The sequence below is a fragment of the Echeneis naucrates genome, chromosome 19 (genome assembly GCF_900963305.1).
Source record: "Echeneis naucrates chromosome 19, fEcheNa1.1, whole genome shotgun sequence".
Classification (NCBI taxonomy): Eukaryota; Metazoa; Chordata; class Actinopteri; order Carangiformes; family Echeneidae; genus Echeneis; species Echeneis naucrates.
The window spans coordinates 6,531,365-6,552,738 of record NC_042529.1 but is presented as its reverse complement, the minus strand read 5'-3'; the positions used below and the strand labels follow the sequence as shown (position 1 = coordinate 6,552,738).

The 21,374-nt window shown below is 44.2% G+C and overlaps 1 protein-coding gene across 3 annotated transcripts in view; it reads left to right on the top strand.

Annotated features, from left to right (window-relative positions):
- The window catches only part of LOC115059934 (adenosine kinase-like), a 97,593-nt gene that overhangs the window by 32,131 nt on the left and 44,088 nt on the right, over positions 1-21,374 (top strand). For all 3 annotated transcript variants that reach the window (XM_029527692.1, XM_029527694.1, XM_029527693.1), the window contains 2 exons: positions 8,349-8,521; positions 10,641-10,749. In XM_029527692.1, the coding sequence (XP_029383552.1) occupies positions 8,349-8,521; positions 10,641-10,749 (282 nt within the window). The remainder of the gene's footprint in view (positions 1-8,348; positions 8,522-10,640; positions 10,750-21,374) is intronic.

The following is a 21,374-nucleotide window of genomic DNA, read 5'->3' as shown; positions in this document are numbered from 1 at the left end:
GTGAAACATGGAGCAACAGGTTAAGAGGCGCATTTGATTTTTTTTTGTTTTGCTCTAAATGATTGCCTGCATTTTCTTCTATGCTACTTGTGATTGCTGAGATGAAGCTAGATCATTATTTACTTTGTTTTATTAAGCTCTGAAAGGAATTTGATAGCTCGTGTGTCCGCTCAGTATTGCAGCAGTATCGCGCGGATATAAAGATCTTTGATTTGCTCAACTCAAGTGCTGTTATTTATTGGGAGTTCTTCCTCCAATAGCACATCAACGAGCGGAGATATACTGCTCACTGTCACCATGAGTGTGCTTTTGAATCCTTGAAACATCGTATCTTCACATTATTATCTGCTTGAAGTGATGATATGAATACCTTTCTTTATGGTTTTGTAATAACTGCCTTATTTTTCATAGGGATGCGGAGCATTATTTATCACTGGCAGTGTTCGAGGGGATTAATGATGCATAACTCTTTCGGAGTTGTCTGGCATACAGCACCAGCCGAGGAAATCTGGAAGGTTATCAGAGCAATAAATCCCAAGTTTTTTGCCGTTGTTTGTCACGATGCACCGCGGCAGCCAGCAGTTATGATGGTTCCAGCTTGTTCTCCTCCTCTCGCTCTCTCTGTAAGCCATCAGAAAAATAACACAACTTGTTTAAGCTGCCAGCTGATAAGGTGGAATTTGATCGCACAACCTCAAAGTTCAAAGCGGGCAACTGTTCTTAAATCTTCTCCTTATTACGTTGACTCTGTCTGCTTCCAGCTGGATGATTGGGTGTAGATAAGGAGCGTGCTGCACACTCTCTCCACCTCTGATGTTCGTTCTTGGCAATGAGAACACAAGCACAGTCTGTTCATTCTTGCATTTTAACTGTTTTGTCAATTGCCGACATCCAATTCTGTTATGTCTATAAACCGAAAATTAAATTAGGTGTGCAGACTGTTACACAGGTTAAATCTATATCCGCCCAAGACCATCAGCAGTATTTCTTTCATCATGGCTTATTTTCTCTGTTTAATTTATTGAATAAATTGCCCCTTTAACTTGCCAAGCAGGAGGAAGCCATCCATGCATTGTCCATGATCCGGGCAGAGAGTAAGATTCAGTCTATTAGTGCAATGATAGGGCCTTTACTGCGGCAAGCTCACTGATTGAATGGCATCCTTCTCAAGGTCAGGCCACAGCTAAGAGCTATTTTCTGCTTACCTGTGCAGCCAGCCAGCCACAGAATCTGCACACAAAATGCCTTTACACCAGCGAGCTTAGTAAGTGGAGAAGCTCATCACTGATATTTCCAGCTGGTAACATGAAGAGAAACCTCTTTGCCTGCAGAAAAGGACACAAAGGCATGAGTAATATGATAAGTGGGATCTTGCTACAGTGCGTAAAGACATTAGGAATGTTGTTTTTCGATCTGCACCCAGGGCCAAATCATATCCTCCCATTGTGTCCCTGTCAAAGCAAACCACTGTGTTAAATGTGAGTCAGTTTGCAGCGAACGTGCGGACAGGGTCAGAGGTCAAGCTGGGAGAACATCTGTTTTGTATGCCTATTACTATTGAATGTGAGGCATCTGCTGCTGCTGACCTGTTTTTTCCTGAAAACACAAGCATTCGGCTAAAATGATACGGCATGGCCACCATAATTTTTTAAGCTGCTTATGTGGTTCATATATATTCAAATTACTGTGAAGAATAACAAAATATGTCAGTGATCCAGCACTGGATATTCTGGGAGATTAGGGTTAATAATGTCTGCGATGGAGGGCTTCTGCTGAACGATCTTGATCATCAATTCATTGTCACAAAATGAAGTCAAGACACTCATTAGAGCCCACTTCCTCCCAGCAGTTAATGTTTTGAGGTGAATTTTCCGCGCTGCCACATCGAATTTAGTAGGGGCCGACCTGCGCTAAGCCAGCAACTAGGGCTGTCATTTGGCATATGTAAAAAAAGGAAAAAAAAAGAAAATCTCTTTGGTAGCACAGATCACCCTGCTGTCACCGTTTTCAAGTGTGTGTGTCTGTGTGGGGTGGGGTTGGGGGGAACATTCACAAGATCAAAGAACCGTGAACCAGGCAAGTTGTGTTGAATATGTGTGTCTGGGGGGGGGGGGGGGGGGGGGGGTGCAGAACTGATTCACCTGAGCAGGGGCCGAGCACAGCTGCACTCCCACCAGCTGGAGCCCACAGACCACAGATAGGATTAGAGGCTTTAGCTGCAAAGGTCCCTCATCATCTCTCTGCCTGAACCTTGTATGGCACCAACCCCCGCAAACACAAATGCTACTTTATGATCACTTAATAATACCCCCACCCTCACTACACACACACACACACACACACACACATGCTCAGTAAATCAGCTCATGTGCTTTCATAGTCACCATTGTCTCTACAGATAAATAGGACAACCCAGCCGTATGGGGCATCCAGCCCATGAATCTAGTGTGGAGGTACCCCCCCCCCCCCCCCCCCCCCCACCAACACCACCACCACTCAGATAGATATCACTGTAAAGCTCGCCATTGTGAAGCTGCTCCCCGGCTCCTGTATCCGAGCTTAGCCTCTCATGCCTGCCAGGTAAACCCGTCTGCCTCTTTGCTCCTGCGATAGGGGAGTTTGGCTCTGACTGACTGAAACAACAACTCCTTGTTTATCCTGTAAATAATTCACCCCTCCCAGGCAACAGAAACAAAATCAAGGTTGTGTGTTTAACAAGGGAGCCGCCCCCCCCCCCCCAAAAAGAGGAAAAGACAAAAAGAAAAAAAAAAAAAAATCAGGTGTTTCCTTTTTAGATAAACTTGGCGCCTGGAGACAGCGACACATCCCTGATTCCTATGCGCCGCGAAGATGTGGCAGTGAGATGTGTTAGGGGTGTGTGTGTGTGTGTGTGTGTGTGTGTATTTGGTGGGGAGGTGTTTATTTTGTGCGCTCACTGAACTTGCCCTTTGATAGCTCTTTGAAGAGGGTGCAGAGATACTGTCAGGGACATTCTTGTCGTGTTAAACATCAGAACCTATGGAGTGTGTCGGGGCTTCATCGAGTTTGATGCTTATCAACGGGGGCTGTTCCTGGGAGCTGTCACCTCCCCGCCCGCCGCCCCGTCTGTGACACACATACGTGTACGCGGACACGCGAGCTGCCTTCGTTTGTTTTGTGTTGTCTAACATCACTCCCCTGGGGTAGTGTACCACTGTCTAGCATAGACAGACTGTTTATTTCCCCCTCACTTGTAGCGCCCGCTCTGCTCTGGCTTTTTATTTTTTTATTTCAGAGATTTCAAACGTGGTTGTGACCATAAATGGTCCACATATGTTTAGACAGTACCACATTTCTTGCGTATGTGAGCTTCTTCACCAGCACATTCGATATGAAATGAAACTATGAAATGAACTTATGGTTCAGTGTTTATGCACATTCCCAGTTTGCACGAAAAAAGAGAATCTGTTAATCATACTAGAACTTAACAACGAAAAATTGCACAAACAACAAAAAGCTGAAATTCCACAAAAGGTTTTACACCTGGCTGAGTAGCTTGGAAGAAAACATAATGTGACATCTAACAGATTTTATTTCACAATGATTTTAACAATGAATTTGCGTTACCTGTTGTGTGAACTTTGTGTGTTACTCTTGATGGATCAAAGTGTAAATGTTGCAATCAGTTTAATTTAATAGGAAAAGCAGAAAGGTGGAATAGTTAGAAAGCATCTTGAGGCATCATTGCTTGGCTTTCTCAGCCTTGAAGACCTTGTGGTCACGAGTATTTTTGCCTTTAAAATTCAGCACTATGACCTCAGTTATTAAATTTCAGCTTGAATGGTAAAGGACAGCCAAAACAAAAGGAAATGAGACACTGTCTAATTAGTTGCAGATTACACTGTACTTGTCAGCTTTATATTGTCCTGCAGCCAGAACCTGAAGCTGCATGACAACTATAAAACAACCATTACAAAAGCAGAATTGAGTAGTAATACACAAGCCTCCCCACCATGCTGGTGTGTCAGCAAGGGATGAGCCAGGAACTGATCACAAGACAACCGGGATCTGGATATTTGGAGCTGATATTGGGCCAGATTCCCATCGGGCTACATGCTATGCCTCCCCTTTGAGTGTTGATTGCAGAAAGGAGAATGTGGTTGACTGATCTGAAAGGAAATTACTGGAGAGAGAGCTTATCCATGCCTTTGACTGATAATCAGCTCATTATCGTGTTGATCATTTACAGCTCTCCCTCTCGCCCGCTCTCTATTCTTTCAGCTGTGTCACTGAAGCAGAGCACAGAGACTTTTAATGGCTTGGCAGGGAGCCTACTGTGGTGAGGCAGAGTTAAAACAACCATGCTAGCCCTGGCCAGTCTCCACTGATACACAGTGCAGGTCTCCACCCCACTTATCAACCCTCACAGGGAAGAGAAAAAATTAAAGAAAAACAACAACAGTGACAACAACATATGCAACCCGGATGCAGGCAGTGCCCTAGCACCCCAACATGGCTAACTGTGCATGAAATTGAACTGATTGGAGTTATTGACCAGAAGGCTCCGGCCCCTTAGAGGACAGGGAGGAGTGTGGGTTGGTAGGGGAGGGTTTAGTGGAGGTAGGGGGTGGCGGGTGTGCTTGTGTGTTACCTGATTGAGTGAAAAATCCTCAGCCAGTTGCTTTGATGCCTGGCACTTTACAGGAAAGAGTGATTTAATGGAAGCTGCCAGACCTCATCAGTGTCAGCGCTCGTGGTGAGGCCCTCCGCTCCGCCGTGCTTCATATAAAAGCGCTCGCCATGACAGGTCCTGATGGACAGATGTTTGCTAGTTGTTTTAACTGCACAGTAAAAAGAAACACGGATATCAGCCTCCACCTCTGGCTCTAAAAGACAGGCTGTAGAGTGAAGAGTCTGTTCCAGGCCACCCCAGTGTGCAGCACCCTCACCCTCTGCTACTTTAGGCCTCTATAAATAGCCCTATTGAATTTTTGTCAGGGTTGATAAGCCTATAATTAATGTGACCATCATTAGGCACAGACATGTTCTTCTCAAGAGGGCCCCGCTGATGAGGTGAAGTGAACAGAATGGAGACTTCCCCTCCATCCTTGTTCTGAGGATGAACTGAGCAGTGTGAGAGAGTAGAAACTGAAGTGATGACCAACCGGCTTCCCAACAACATTCAGAAGACGCCGCTTTGTTGTCAGGTTGCTCTCAGCGTCATCTGTCAGCTCCCTGCAAAAGCCTGCTGTGCAGAGTCTTCAGCAGATTTGAATTGCATTGGAATTGCATCATTAATAGAGCAGAAATGATTCCCAGCAACTCGGGGAGAATACATTGACCCCTGAGGGAGACTAGAAACAAGACGATGTTTTTACAGTGGGAATATCTAACTAGAGGTCCCATTACCACTTCATCAATATACAGCAGCAAGTGAGTGAGGAGATTGGGGGGGGGCGATGTAATAGCTTACAGTGCTAATGGCAGTCTGAGCGCTCAAGTCCCAAACATTCAGCCGCCTCATCTCATATGGACTGTGTAATTGCCCTCCTGGAAGCTGCCACACGAAGCTGCTGCCTCCATAGTGAAGAGTGGCAGCTGCTGGATGTTGAGGAGCCGGCCTAGGTCAGTTCTCCAAGTGTGTCTCCATGCAACCATAAGATGTCATAATTAATAGCTATCATGGGTGGGTGGACACGTGAGATTTCTTTGGTGGGTAAATGGAAACCAAATAGAAAGAGACGCCAGACTTATTCTCCACTTAACATAATGTATACTTAGCATCACTTTGCCTTCAGCGGGTGTGTCTGCGCGGTATCCCCAGCTTTTCAGGGATATTTTTCTTAGTTGTTTGTATTAGGTCTTCCCTCTGTATCTAAATGTATCTAGAGATATGGCGCTGTTGTGTATCATGGGAATTTAATAATCTTTGGGGACCACCGTTCTCCCTAGTTAAGTAAATATACATGAGCTGCTGTGCAGGATACAAGCTCCCAGCACCTTCAGAAAAATCTGTTACTTCAGCTTCTCTCTTTCTTCCCATCCTCCTTCCCGCTCTCTCCCTAACATGCCACCTGGGGGTAAATCTCACTCTGTCTCATCTCCTGCTTAATTTCACTGGAGCGGCCCTCAGTAATGAAGCGCCTTGATGTACATTTGCCAATTTCTGCCTCTGCCACTGCAGTATAATTGGTATGTGACTAAGCATGAATACCCAGCGCAGGGTTGGTTGACCTCTCAGCGACCCCGCGAATAGCACTTTTGTCATAATGGAGGTATTATCTCACATAATCTGGGAATGGAGAGGGATTGTCTGCAGGGTGCCAGGGATGGAAACGAATTGATATAACTCCCTGCTCCTGTGCATCACAGAGGAGGAAAAAAAGGGAAAAAAAAAATCCACAATATATTTTTTACATGATCATGATGAAGACATTTTCTTCTTATCTATTGCTGCTTTATGTTTATAAGAAGAGGAGAGCAGCTTCTGGCAAAAGCAGGGGTGGATTTTTGATGCCGTGGTACTAGAGAGGATTTCTATGTATGTGTGTGTTTGTGGGCGTGTATGCGTATGTCAGGCTTTTGCCTGTGTGGGTGCACTGTGTACTCACTGCCCATGTTAGTGCGTGTGTGTGTGTCTGTTAATGACCCTGTAAAATGACAAGCTGAGCTGGCTGTGAGAGTACAGCCGACAGTCAGACAGAGGGAGAGAGAAATGGAGGAAGCAGGAGAATTCAGATAGTTGAAGGTGGGGGAGTCAGGGGGGGAAATGGTTGTGAGGTCGGTTGTTGCACTGTGATTCACCGTGCTGTCATCAGGGGGACGGGGGCCCCCGAGTGGCCCTCTGTATTCCCACCTGAGAGCCCTGCAAATGGAGGGGCCGTACTGTCATTATTTACAGCCTGCAGCTCCTAACCTTGGATTCAGAGCTCATCACTGCGAAGGGAAAATCAGATTGAACTTGACGTGTACCCGAGCCAGTGACCTTGATAAGTGTGAGGTGCCTGCAGCAAGAGGTTAGGGAAGAAGAGCTCACTTCTGTCAGCTTTTGCTGTGGATTTGCTCGTGCGTGTGTCTATCTCTGTGTATTTCAGCCAGGTGGGGGGTAGGAGGCTGTGGGTTGGGGGTTAGGGGGGTTACATGGGTGAATGGCCTAACTATGACTCAAGATGACATGTAGTAGGCCTGCTCGTTGGCCAAAATACAACAGACATATGTGGTGTGATTGCTGTCCATTTTGCTGGCACTGGTATTAAAAATATCAGTCTATTAAATGATCATTTTATTGGCGAAAAAGAAGAAGTGTTATTTTGAGCATTCTGTTTTTGGACTATTTGTGCAATACAAGAGTCATCTGAGGTTATGGAAATTGTTTAATCTAATCTGTCAACTTTCCTGCCACTGTTTACTGTCCCTTTCAAAATAAAGTCAAAAAAATTTCAAAAAACAGATGGAAAATTATGTCAAAGTAGTTCTTGTTTGCATTTTGATTTGTTTTTACCAGATAAAAGCCTCAAAACCCTCCCACATCAGCTGTGTTTGTAAATTTGTGGGCTTAGTCTGAAAAGGCACCTGAACCATGTGTAAAGTAATGAATCTTTTCCAGGGTAATTTTATTTCTGTTTGATTATTTTTTTTTCCATGTGATCTAGTTACCTGGAGACCAGTGGAGAGTGAAAAATAACATTGGAGAGCATCTCAGTAAGGGTGATGAAAATGCATTTTTCTCCCCCTACCGAGATGCTATTTGGTCGTGTGAAATGATTAATTTCACACATATACAGGTCATTCCCGAAAGCAGCAACATCTCATTCACAAGGGGCCCCCGTCAGCAACAAAACAGGAGGCTGCAATAAAATGAGCAAACAGCAGCACGTACTGTACGTCAATAAATCTTTGGAGGGTAAGCCTGAGCACTGTAGAATTTGAGCAGCCCTTCTCACTCTTGTCAGGTAAAAGTCACTGAGTACATCAGAACTGTTGAGACCCAAAAAAAAAAAAAAAAAAAATGGCTGACAAGAGGTGTGGGGAGTGTCCTGTGGTAGCAGGTACACACTCCCTCACACGCAGTCGGTCTTGTGTTTGCATAAGTAGGATGGAGCCTTGAATTACTGGGTTTGTGTAAATAAGGAGAAGAGACTGTTTTTAGCACACAGGGAGGAAGGAGAGCTTGGATGAGAATAGTGCCTCTGTGTGGAGTGGAATTGGTCTTGGGTTGTTTACGACAGCTCGCAGCCCTCATATATCACAAGCAGTATGTTTGCTGTGAAGCTACAGTTTGTGTGCCATCTGCCTTAGCTGAACTTGACCCTTCAAACAGACTTATATTTTGTAAACTGTAACTGCTGTTTTTATTTTCTCTTTCTTAGTGGATGATCCAGAAACCCCACAAGGTGGCCACCTTCTTTGGGTGCATTGGGACCGACCAGTTCGGGGAGATCCTGAAGAAGAAAGCTGAAGAAGCCCACGTCGACGCCCATTACTATGAACAAAACGAGGAGCCGACCGGTACCTGTGCAGCCTGTATCACTGGAGACAATAGGTTAGCCAATTTTTAGTCGCCCCTGACCAAGAAATGACCCTCTGGCTTGGATTTGGAAGAGTCATTTTGGTTCATTTGTACATCCTCAGGCAGGCATTTGACTCCTTAGGGCCGGAAGTCATAACTGGGAATCATAGCTGGGCTCACACATCAAAAGGAAAAAGCACAGCTTGAGTGTGTTTTTCCAGGCCCCCACTCAGTCTCTGCCGCCTCAGTGGGTTGTCATCCATCTATACGCTGACAGTAGCAATGTGTTAGCGATGGCTGGGCTATCCCAGCTCTCACCTGTCAGCCTTCTCGGCTGTAAAAGGGGCTTTAGCCTCTCTGACGACTCTCACGCTAGCATCATCATCGGCACGTCTGAGACAGCAGAGGTCAAAGCCTGCAAATACACACATACGAGCACACAAATATCACTAACAGTGAGGGATCCAGTTCATGATAGACCAGGTGTGGATCAATAACCTCCATCTCTTAACACTCCCCTCCTTTGCAGCCCTTCATCCGCTGCCACTGGAGTTGTCAGTCAGTCAACGGCTGGACCCTGACCACCCCGGGAGCCAGCCCTGCTGAATGGTCTTAGTGGGCTTGTTTGATGTGAGCTCTGACACCTGAAAAGGTCAGGTGCCGTGCTCAGGGAGACGAGCGCTGTAATATTTCTTACAGGTGTTTAACAGACGGCTCAGGAGGCCAGTGGAAAGGTCGGTGGCAGGGCCAGATTGGAAGGGTGATAGCTTTGAAGGATTTGAGGGGCAGTATGTCACAGACCTGGGGGCTTTGATTAGTGCATGTTTTCAAAGGAAATTAAATGCCCTAACCCTGCCCAACTTAAATCTGATGACTTTAGTTTTCGTGTAATACTTTGGGCTGTAATTATTATAAATATAGGAGCTAAACTGATAAACATTTGAAATACTTAGATTTGTTTAATTCCTAAGTGCATATTAAAAACATTTGGTTTGTAACTTGACTTCCCTGAATGAAGTTAACCTTCCAAACTCACCATTTAGTACTGCCAACCAGATGGATAACTCTGTTATTTTATAAATAGTCCAATTTGTTAACGTTAATTGAATTCCCCAGGGGCCTTGGATGGAGGATATGCAGCCTGAGAAGACATGCTGTTGGGGAGGAAAGTCCATTTAAGGACAGTCTGATCTTCTTTCATTATAGAGACTGTTGATTTCTGTTTGACTTTGGTTTCTAAATGCAATTCTGGATCCTTTTTTTTTTTTTAGAAAATTACTGTTAGGTAAATTGGTTAAACTATTTCAGTCTGACATTGCAAGCTTGTAGATTCTTGGAGGGAATGATGTTCCCCCATTACCTTTTGTTGTTTGCCTCTTAAATTTAGTTTGTTTAGACTGAGCTGTTAGTCTAGAGTGCTGCGCTTTCCAAATGTCTAATGCACTTCCTCGGTAATGACAAGCTTTTTGTCTGTCATACTTGTTCTAACCTTTAAGTCCATTACTACATCTCAGGTCAAGTGTGGCACCAATCCTGCTGTCGTAGCATTGCTTTTGTCTTCACACTGGTCAACTTATCTCGCTCTTACTCTTTTCCTTGTGAGAACAGATCTCTTCCTTTAGTAGCACCCTCCTGTCATATGGTCGCCCCTAAATAGCGATGATGGTTGCACTCATTTTGATGGCCGTTCATAAAGAGACAGCCAGGACCGGGTAATGAGCTATGTTATGATAATACCACCTGCTTCATTTTCCAGCTCCCACCACTCACTGCTCGACTCAAGCGTTCATTTAATAATGCATTTCTGTTGTTTCACCACCTTGGCTAACAATGGACCACTTTTCCAGGTGATATGATTATATGAATAATTTGGAGGTGGCTCATTGTCGGCCTTGAAAATCCTTCTGCTTGTTTTAATCTTACTACTCTTTGTTGTTTGAGATCATCCCCATGTTTAAAGGAAAGAAAGATAAAGACATCCAGATGACTTTATTCCACCTTGGTTCAGAAAGTCTACGAAACTATTATCATCCTTTTTATATTGTGAAAGAACAAAGGAAAGTCTGTGGCGAGTGTTTTTAGGGATGTTTTTGAGACAAAATTAAGATGGATGATAAGCAAGGCAGAAGATTTATGGGGTCTGTCTCGGCAGGTCCCTTGTTGCTAACCTGGCAGCAGCAAACTGCTACAAAAAGGAAAAACACCTGGACTTGGACAGCAACTGGGAGCTGGTGAAGAAAGCCAAGGTCTATTATATTGCGGTAAGTGAGACCCTCTCCATTCAAAATGACTGTTCCCCAACTCCACTGCCAGAAGAGGACAAAATGTTAAGAGGCTTTATTCAGGAAACGCCTCAGCGCGCCTTCTGCATTGTCAATATATTCATTCATCCTTTGTCAAGTGAAATGAGCTACGATACCTTTTGAGACAATACAGCTCCATTCTCCCTATTTGCAGCACAGTGTGAAATTGTTCTACATGTAATGCATTCAGTCATTCCTTTTAACATGAAGACAAGCCAACAGGTGCTGTGAAAGTGTGAAAATTGATTATGCAAGTTCATTCGGCTTTACCCGCTCCTACACGGTCTTCCCCTTACAGACAAAACACACAGACACATACACACAGATTGAGGAGGACAGATGTGCACTCAGACGTCCACACACACTCAAAATGCACCACTGAGGTAATGTCTTCACTTACAGCTTCTGGAGTGGGATGGCCTGCTATGCTCATGTTTCACTGTTTGGAATTATATTTAATTCCAGCAGATCAACAGTTTCCTCTGATGTCAAGACAAAATGATAGCCCTGAAATTGTACGGTATCGGTATAAATCAGCCTCACAGCCCAGATATATCAACATACTCTTTGGCATATTGTCCCAAGTGAAATTCACAATGTTCCCCTTGTTGCCCACAAGCCCTCAAAACATGAGTGTACTGTAGTGCAGTAATGATGGAGGTTTCATAATTAGCCACCCAATTGCAGAAACAAACACACACACACACACACACACACAAAAAAAGCTGTCAGTGCTTATGCCAGAAGCAGATCAGTCAGTCCATCCTCCAGAGTTTGTGTGGTCTCATTTTTAGCCTCTTTTTCGCATTAGTAAACATGGCACATCCTCTGCAAATTGGCAGTTGGGTTTTGCCCACATCCGACAGTCTTGCACGCAGGGAAAAGCTTCCGTGGGATTTGAGGGTGGATAGAAGGGCCACAAATGGGTGTTTGTCAGTGCTTGGAATCTCAAACACGGTGTTCAGCGTCCCTCCTGAGCCTCTTTGTCAAAACAGGGGGATCATTCGCTTTATTAGACTCACATTCGCACTTCTAAAGTACTTAGCCAGATACACTGCCACAGCTATTCCCACTTAATACTGTGTGGCGTGTCTAGACTGGTGTTCACTAAGGCCTCCTCTCTCCATTAACCTTGTCGAGAGCACTCAGATGTATTTACCCAATTTACAGCCAGATTGTACATTTTCTCCTTCTCTCTCTCACTGTACCAACGTCTGCTGTCTTTTAATGTGCTTTGTTGATTTTCATTAAACGACCCCTGCACAGCACACGCGGTCTTGTACATGCTAATCTGTAAATTTAATTACCAAAAAGCTCAAATGTGTGTATGTTAGCATGCGATGTGCGCGCCTGTGTTTGTCGGAGCATTTGTGTTAAAGAGGTGATTGATGATTGCTGGCAGAGGCTCTCAAGGTGCCTGCTACTATGTGGTGTGATTGGATGAAAACAGAATTATTAGAGGGCTCCTGCAGCCAGTCTGGCTCATCCAGCAGCAGCGGCAGCGGCAGCAGCAGCAGGGCTGGTGGCAGACACAGAGCAGGGAGGCAGCACTGCCATTTCTCACAAAGAGAGAGAATGTTGAACTCCTGCCAAATGTTTGGTGGCAGGCTGTTGCTAGGAAATCTGGGTCCTTAGGCAAATCATTGCACAAAGACCAATAACAAAGGCGTGAGGGGGAAGAAGGAATGGCTAAACGCATTTCAAGCTGAAGATATCTCTTTTTTTCCCCTTTTTTTTTTTTTATGCAGTTGCTGCTGCGGTGATGTTTACAGTTATTTCTCTGCTCGATGATTGTAAACATCAGATATAGAGGGTGATATATTGCGTGAAAGGGGAGATGAGTGACTCTAATTGGTGGGGGTGATGTGTGTGTGTGTTGGCCCAGTTAGCCCCCCCCCCTCGCCTTTCCATTGCTCCCACTTTCCTTCCATCCCCATCCCCCCTTGGTCCTTTCTGTCCCCCCCCACAGTCCCTCCTCCTTCCTCTCTCCTTTTGCTGTCTCCTTTACCCCCCCCCCCCCCCCCCCCCCCCCCCCCCCGTCTCTCTCTCTCTCTCTCACACACACACACACACAACTGCTTCTAAACACACACAGCATGCACGCACACATTCTGCAGCATACCACCGGCTTGTTTTTCTTAACACTGAGCGCTTTGCCCTGTAATTTGATCTCCACTGCTTGATGCATCCTCCATGATGCCACTTTGAATTAACCTATGGCTCCACAGCTCTCCTCAGCCCCAGCTAATAAAATGTTCTGTCCTAACTTATGCTATTTACATTCGGGGGGGGGGGGGGGGGGGGGGGGGGAACAACGAAGTGCTCTGTCCATCATCTGTTGGCGGACTACTCCTGAGTGAGTAGCAGAAATAAAGAAGAAGGGAGACAAACAAGACAATTGACTGTGAAAAGGCCTGTTAATGACTGGGCACAGATGGTCAGAAATAACCCAAGGATATACGGAGGAGACACTCGCTTCTGCCAACTGGCCTGGTACACGAAACTCACCCAATGAGACACAAGCTGCAGTGCTGTCAGGTCACAAACCTGATCACAGCTGTGGACGCTGTTCGTTTACGCTCCAAGCTAACGGTGCAATCCCCCTTTAGCCAGCAAGAGGTTTGCCACGCCTGAGGAAAACAGTTAGCTCACCTTTTTTTTTTCTTTTTTCTTTTTATTTTCCCCGACAGCGCAGCAAGTTTAAGTAGAATGCCTTACACTGTTAACACTGGCACACTGCATATAGCATTAATTGGCAGTTATGTTCTTGCCCTCGCTGCAGGGGAAAGCTGAGTTCAGCCTCAGTCACTGTAGCATAGTATGCAAGAAAAAAGAGGCGAAGGGGAGGGCAAAAAAAAAAAAAAAAAAAAAAAAAAAAAGCGCAATACTGGCACCACAAGCAGCACGTCAGCCTGCTTACACCCCAGAGTGGCACACACACACAGACAGACATTGTTACTCCGCCCCACCAGCCCCTGCAATTTGCAGCCAAAAAAGCAAAGGGAGAGGTTTTCCACACACACACAACTAACTGACACTTCATCAGGCAGCCGAAGGGCTGATTAGCACAGAGGTGACTGCGGCTGTGTCTCTGTCCAACTCAGAGGACCACACTGTCCTCACACTGACCTTGAGCTTCCTCTCTTTCCTTCCATTCTCCCTCTCACCACTGCTCTTTATCTCCACTGTTCCTCCCTTCCTCTGTCTCCATTTCCTCCTCCCTCTCACCTCTCCTATTTTTTTATTTATTTATTTTTTTTGTCTTTTCTCTCTTTCCTCTCGACTCTGTACTGCACCACTCTGCTCTGCCCCTGTCCTTCCACATAGCCAGGAAGGGATCACGAGGCAAAATGCAGGCAGCGGAGGGAAAGAGGAAGGGAGGGAAGAGAAGTGGAGGGGGGAGAATAAAACTGGCAGGCTCCCCCTTTGTCTGCAGGCGATCAGTTACAGTCTTGGTTGCCGATGAAATTTAATCCCCACCGCATTTACATGCCAAGTTTGACTTCTGGCAAGCCCTATTAAATAGATTTGTAAATCATTTCATCTTGATTAGAATCTGTTCTCAAGGGATCAACATTTTTTCGCCTTGTTTGTGTTTTGTTATGTGCACAATCTGTGCCCACTGGTGTTAAAATTTGAAAGTCAGCCTTTCGTGGTGGTGTTTTTCTGTCTGAGTGAGTGTGAGCAGTAGGTTTAAGGGACAAAGAGCGATGGGTGCCAAATCCTGTCCGTCAGTGGCCAAGCCACTGTGTCAGCATGTCTCCGGTTCTCTGGAGGTCATGTCGTTGGGCGAGCAACTGCTATGATGTGTCTTCTCTTTATTAGGCTGACACCACAGTGTCTTTAACATGGAACATTGTCATTTCAAATTGCACCTAATCAGATGGCATTTTGTAATTGCCAGCGAGCATCTTATGAATATGAATTCATAATTGTTCAATTACAAACCGACTGCATCATATTTATTGGCTTATTTTTTTTTTTTTTTCCTCCAGCTGGCCTGAGCCAATTATAGGATTTCAATCTTGAGGCAATCAAGTGATAAGGGTGAGGCGTTTAGTGTTTGCTGTCACTATATAATTCTCTTGAATGTTAAACATCCATCTGGGAAGGCTGTATTTGTCAGAAGGCTGTGCGTGGAGGTGCACCTGCCTAATTGAGTGGTAATGAGCTGTCAGGAGTGCGGGGTTGGTGATTGGCTCTCGGCGGGGCGTCCCGTGCCAGTGGGATGTATGGGCTGGCCCGGCACTTCTAGAGGATCAGCCAGCTCCACAGCCCTGCAGGCCTGAGTGGGCGGAGCGTGGTAAATTGGGGTGGAGAGGCCAAACGACGCTGGCTGCAGAGATATCCTGTGGTTTTCACTCAGCTTGGGTTTATTTTGGTTGTTTACAATTGCTCTACCTCCTGATTTGGTTTATTAGCTAATGTTAGAGGCAGCCGAAGATGGTCTGGTACACTACAACTATAACTTGTGTACAGTAATGAAAACTTAAGATCCCTAAGGTCACCCTGTATAGAATTATATATTGATTATTGAACTTTTCAAGTAAATACAACTGATAAAGTTAAAAACTAAATCTTATATCACTATGAAGGCTTCATATTATTGGATCATGATTACTTATGATTTTTAGTGCAGCCGATCATGATCAAGACGAACCTTCATCAACAACAAGTGTCTTAAATCATGATATTCCTTTGGTTAAATCATAGAAAACAAAATAAGTATTAACGACAAGTGAATGTCGTGGAGTTAAATGCACAATAGTTCCTTTGAGCCCTCACACCATAAAGTGGAAAAGTAAAGTATTGCAAAACTGTACTGTACAACACATGGGCAAATGTGCTTCATCACTTTCCCCTAGCATTGATTGGTCGATCTTTTTTTTTGTTTGTTTCGCTACTGTATAAACATGATAAGCTTCAGAAATACAAACATGCTTGAAATTGTTGTGGAGAAAGTTACCAGATGTCAGAGTTTGCTTCGTTTTGTTATTAAGGAGAGGAGAGGTTCCCATCACACTCAGTCGCATCTATTTTTGTTTAGATTTGTGTATTTATCCAATTTATTTTTATTTAAAAAAAAAATTTGTTAGAAATTTGTGTCGAACTACTTAGAAGTTGGCAGGGCTGCAATGGTTTTATTTTGGGAATTTTTATTTTCAGCCTCCTAATTTGAACAGCAACACGGGAAAAAAATGCTTTAATCCACTGTATCTTGAGTAATTGCTTCTTGGGGTTGCACACATTTTTGGACTCTGGCATGCTTCCAAGCTGTAGTCCATATTACCGTACCAGCATGCAGCGACTTTGTCCTTGTACACCCACGATACCTTGTAAAAACAGTTTTTCTTCTTCAGTAGGGAAAACCCCATGTCCTTTCACCCCAGATTACTGTGTGCATCTGCTGTACCGGCAACAAGTCTGTTTTCCTCTGCTGCACTCTAAAGGGGATGAAATAGTTCAGACTTAATGATATTTCTACTTTCCGTCACCTTGTCCCCTCGTTGCTTTTGCATCAAAGCGCCCAGTGTGTGTGCACGCCTTTTTTTTTTTTTTTTTATTCATGAGCCCAAGTTGTAAAACATAGAATAATGTTTCAGTTCTACACTGGGACATTGTGGCCATTTGTGTGAGATCCACAGCTTAATTGAATAGACTGAGTAATTATTTGTCAAGTAATGCTGAGCAGAAAATAAATAGCCACTTTGCGGCCGTGAATTGTGCCTGATGGCCATGTGTTGATACTCTCACCAGGGAGAGTAAAAACCTGCTCCACTGGCTAAGTATCTGATTAAGATTCACATGATGGAACCGCAGACGCTTTAGGATAGTGTCTCTCCTGGGCAAAGACAGTGAGCAGAGTTAAGTGTCAGACGCTGTTATATTATCATGCTGGAGCATAAAGCCTTGACTGAATAAATATTACTGGAATATTCTCCTCACCACAAACCATCCGCAGCTCTTGGGTCAGCTTGACAGCTTCTGACTGAAAGCAGCATATAAAGAATCACCGCAGATGTGCATCTCTGTGTGGCAGATGCTGGACACTGTTCTCTGAGAATTGTTTCCTTCTGCAAGGTTTCATTTTTTCCCTTTTATGTCTCTGTAATTTGTTTATGTCTGTAATAAGCCTGTGCATATCTTCCTTCTGCCAGTTTGGCCTGGATCCAGTGCAAAGTGCCAGTAATTTTTTTCCCTCTCCTTTTTAAAGGAGACTAATGACTTCCCAGAGTAAAATTATATTTTTTAAATGATTTGATAAGTTATTTAAGTTAGAATCAAGATTTTCATCATGTCAGGCATCATTTTATATACTATTTATGGTGATTTTTTTTTTACGTGGGTTGCACATTTGGCTGAAATGTAGTCAGAAATTAATCTTGACGGAGCCATTTGTAAGTTTTGCTATTACATAGCCAACATTAGCATTAGTAGCTCTTTTAAGTATCAGTCTTGGCAAGAGCTTTGCCAAATACAAGACTTTATAATACACCTCCTAAAAAGCGCTAATGCTTCAGGGCAGCATAGATGCTATTGTCAGCCCATATCATTGAGTGATCACACGCGGCTAACTGATTAGCAGTCTGACTTTAGTTGATGAGAAGAAGTGATAGAAACTCAAAAAAAAAAAAGATGAATTATTTCCACAAGATTTTTTCTGGACTGGTAAGAAAACAGATGTGAGTAGTAATTAAAAATAGCCTCTTTAATTCAACTTAATAGCCTTCTCCAGCGCTTTCTTTTGCATCTGATATTCCTTAAACTCCTTACACTTACTCCCCATAACTTGGCTGGTCTTTTCTCCCTTCTACTCAGTCTCTATGCTAAGCTAACCAACTGCAGCTTCATATTCCTTGGATAGATTTGAAAGTCATCCACATCAGTCCAAAGTAAAAACACTTTCAAGATTATTTAGAAAAATGTCATTCTTTTCACTCTGTACTGAAAAACCACCATTACTACTTCCCAGTGCCTCAGTTATTTAACACTGTTTGGTTTGGCTGACCAGCAATCCAAATCCCCCAATATATATATATAAAAAAAAAAAAAGCGAAAGTGAAATGAACCAGAGAAATCACTGCAACACACCCTTAAATTTGCTTAAGTTCCACCTAATAAACACACTTTTCTTGATTTAGTGGAGTTTATTTCTGCCGTGTAAACAATTAATGGGTTCAGTTTCAGCAGTAAAAAAGAAGGCTGCAAACGGCTTTTTTTTTCTAACTTGCCGTTTGCATGTCAAGGGTTATCACATGCAACGGTAAAGTGTCTATTTTTCATACATGGTGCCACTCGAAGGCTGCTACTCTAACCTTATCTATTGTTTCTCAAGTGTATATTGTAAGCAGCTTTGGAGGTTTTATGGAGACTTAGCCAGCAGGGCTGCCGTTGCTGTGCTGGAACATTTGGACCTCTGGCAAGTGTCAGATTTTCAGCAGCACATTAAATCTCTTAACCCAGTTCTTTTTTCCCCTCCCTCTTTCTCTCTCTCTCTCTCTCTCTCTCTTTTTCTCTTTCCCTCTGTCCCTGCCATGCTAACAAGCTGGCTGTGATTTATTTTTCATGTGTGGTGTTGTTAGCCACTGTCGCCATTTTTTTTTTTTTTTTCCCCCTCGGCATGAAAACTCTTGTGCCAGTGGTTAGCCTGGTGCCCAGGCCCTGAAGGGGCAGCGTGGAAATGCAGCCAGAGCAGCTGCACACTCGCCCCAACCGGGCAAAGTCCTCCAGTTGCACTATGAAGGGGAGGCCAGCGCCGCTTTGATTAGCATGTCCGTCGTTATTGGCCAGCTTGAATGTCATGCACCGTGAGCCCAGTTGTCTAATGCTTCAGCTGGCCAACGGGGCTGCTCCCTGCAATTACTGATAGGGCTGCTTGTTCCAGTGTGGAGGAGCGGCCAGGGAGAGCGTCAAAGTGCCAAATGATTGTCCTTGGTAAATAGAAAGCAGACATCTTCCTTTTTGATGTTCTATATGTGCGTGCCTTACTTTCAGATGCTGTGGCGCAATCACATTTGAAAGCATTTTGCGCTCCCAACATAACGAGAGGGGAACAATCAAAACAATAACTGTGGTTCCTTTTGACAAAGCCCTTGGCTCACAATTGTCAGAAGATGTAAGCTGACTCATCCACACAAGAAGGGCATGTATCCCTGGGAGCGAGGGGCGAAAAGTTATGATGAATCTTCCCCTCTGTGTGCTCCTCTCTCCACTGAGCCTGCATGGATTAATTACATGACTAGTAGCTAGTTTAGTCCCATTATTTATTTATTTTTTCTAATGAATAATTTTACTCTCCCTCTCCGCCTAGATTTTATTCTACTCAGGACTTTTCAGCTCAACCCTGTGGAAATAAGAATGCACTGATTATTTTCCATCCAGCAAATATCCCACCAACTGAGGAATAACATGCCTTCCGCCTAATTGGTTTGTTTATCTTGAGCAACAGACTCTGGGTTTGTTTGGACTCTGGCTGGCATCCACACACTGCACCGCTCCTCAGCATGATTACTCACCTTGGGAGGAGGCTGCTGGAGCAAGGTTGATGTTCCCTGCATAGACATCAGGCTGTCATTCTCTCCGCTTATGTGACATCATTTGCCAAGACAGATTTGTTACAGGAAAAATAAATTCAGGCCTAAAAAGGGATTGATTTAAGGACAGGCGGTGAGCGGAAAAAGGCGACAGGAGGGATGGGGGCTCCCAGACACATTTCACCACTGAGAGGGCTCGGGCCGGATCCAAACAAGCTGCCAACAGAAGATGGATTCTGGCTTCATGTATAATTGATAAACTGTATGTTCTAGGTGTCAGCTTTAAAGAGGGAGCTAGGACTATATCAGGAAGCTATTTTTCCTCTCTGAGGCGAGCATCATTTTTATTTTGTCCTCCCCCGTTCTCTGGCTTATCTTCTCACTTCAGAAAGCCCCGTTGAAAATTATCGTTTTCTTTGAAGACGATGTTCAGGAAGTGCAGCTTCAAAAGCACATCCTGTTCCTGCACCTATTAGGAGTGCTAGTCCAGGGCAGATAGCCATCTGCAAAGTTGACTGTACATCCTGAGTTATCAGGATTAGCCATCTCACTCTTGACACCTAGAACATTAATATTAGCTATTGGAGACTCTCTCCTCCTGAAAGCAGCATAAAAGGATTAATGCAGCGCTTATCCTTTTCGAAATAATGCCCTTTATTGAGCGGATTTGACACTGTAAAGGCTAATGATGACATTGAATGGAGCCAGAATAAGTAATGGTGCATCATCCTGTGTCATACAGCCAGAATAGTCGCTATTTGCATTCCGACAGCTCAAACTGTATTGATTCTGCTGAAGGCGTTCGGTTGTTTTTCCTCTGCAGCAGTAAGAAAGTGTTACTCAATCATCGCTGTCCTTTAGCTAATGACAGTGCCCTCACTGTGGGCCCAATGACATGCTCCGTTCATCTTCATACTATATGCTACAATTTCACCTCTGAGCACTTTGAGCTGCAGCAATTACTGTACATGAAACACAATATGTCAGCATGTCCCTTCCCTGCCTGTCACACAGAGACTGTGGGATTAATGTGGCTTTAGCCACTCACTTTAATAGTGATAAATTTGTATCCTGCCACTCACATCTACGGCTGCTTGCTGCACAGCTTGTCGCAAAAAGGCTTGACTGTTTTAGTGCCCCCGAGGAGGGTGGCATAGCAACTTTTTACCCTGTCATTTCCCCTTTGCACATTATAATAGCTGTGAAAAATAATTTTCTATTGTGTGCGTGTGTGTGTGTGTGTGTGTGTGCGTTTTTGTTTTTTTTTTTTTTAACATGAAAATGGTCTGATTCATGTTATTTTTTTAATATCCCCCATGTACACGTGACTCTATATGACGCTTGATGTAAACAGGAAATGTGCCTGCATGGGGTAACTGGATCCTGCTGCACAGTGAGAATTTAAATTGAGCCAAAAATGATTGTAATTCAGCGGGGGAGTCTCCTTGTACCCTTGAACCCCGAACATTATTTGATTATAAAGAGGTTAAACAACTGTAATAATAAATCTGTCAAAGTTTTAATAAGATGTGCCATTTTGTATCAGGCTTCATAACACTGAAGGGGCAGACAAGTAGCCATCAGGGCCACCTGAGAACATTTGCTCTGTTCTTTCTGCCAAATTGCTGCTTCCCCAAGGTGTTTTTTTTTTTTTTTTTTTTTTTACTGACAAGATAGTAACCTTATCAATCACAGCTGCTTTCCTCTCTCTCCCAAGGACTTGTGTTGATATGTTCTAAGTGCTCTTCCCTTCGGCTGTTTTAATGGGAATATTGCATGCTCATTTCAGCAATGCCTCCCTGTTTCTTAATGAGCTGATAAAGCCCCAATTACAGAAGCAAATCCCGATTTCTGATTTGCATTACTGACTCTCTCACCACACACAGCGGAAATGTACATGATTGAGGTGCTGGGATGTTGGCCTGCTTTTCCAGAGACTGGAGCTGTGCATGCGTGTGTGTGCGTGTGCGTGCATTCGTGTGCACGTGTAGGGACACAGGAGATGGACAGATTAGATTATACAGTAGATGCTGCACGGCCCTGGCCGTT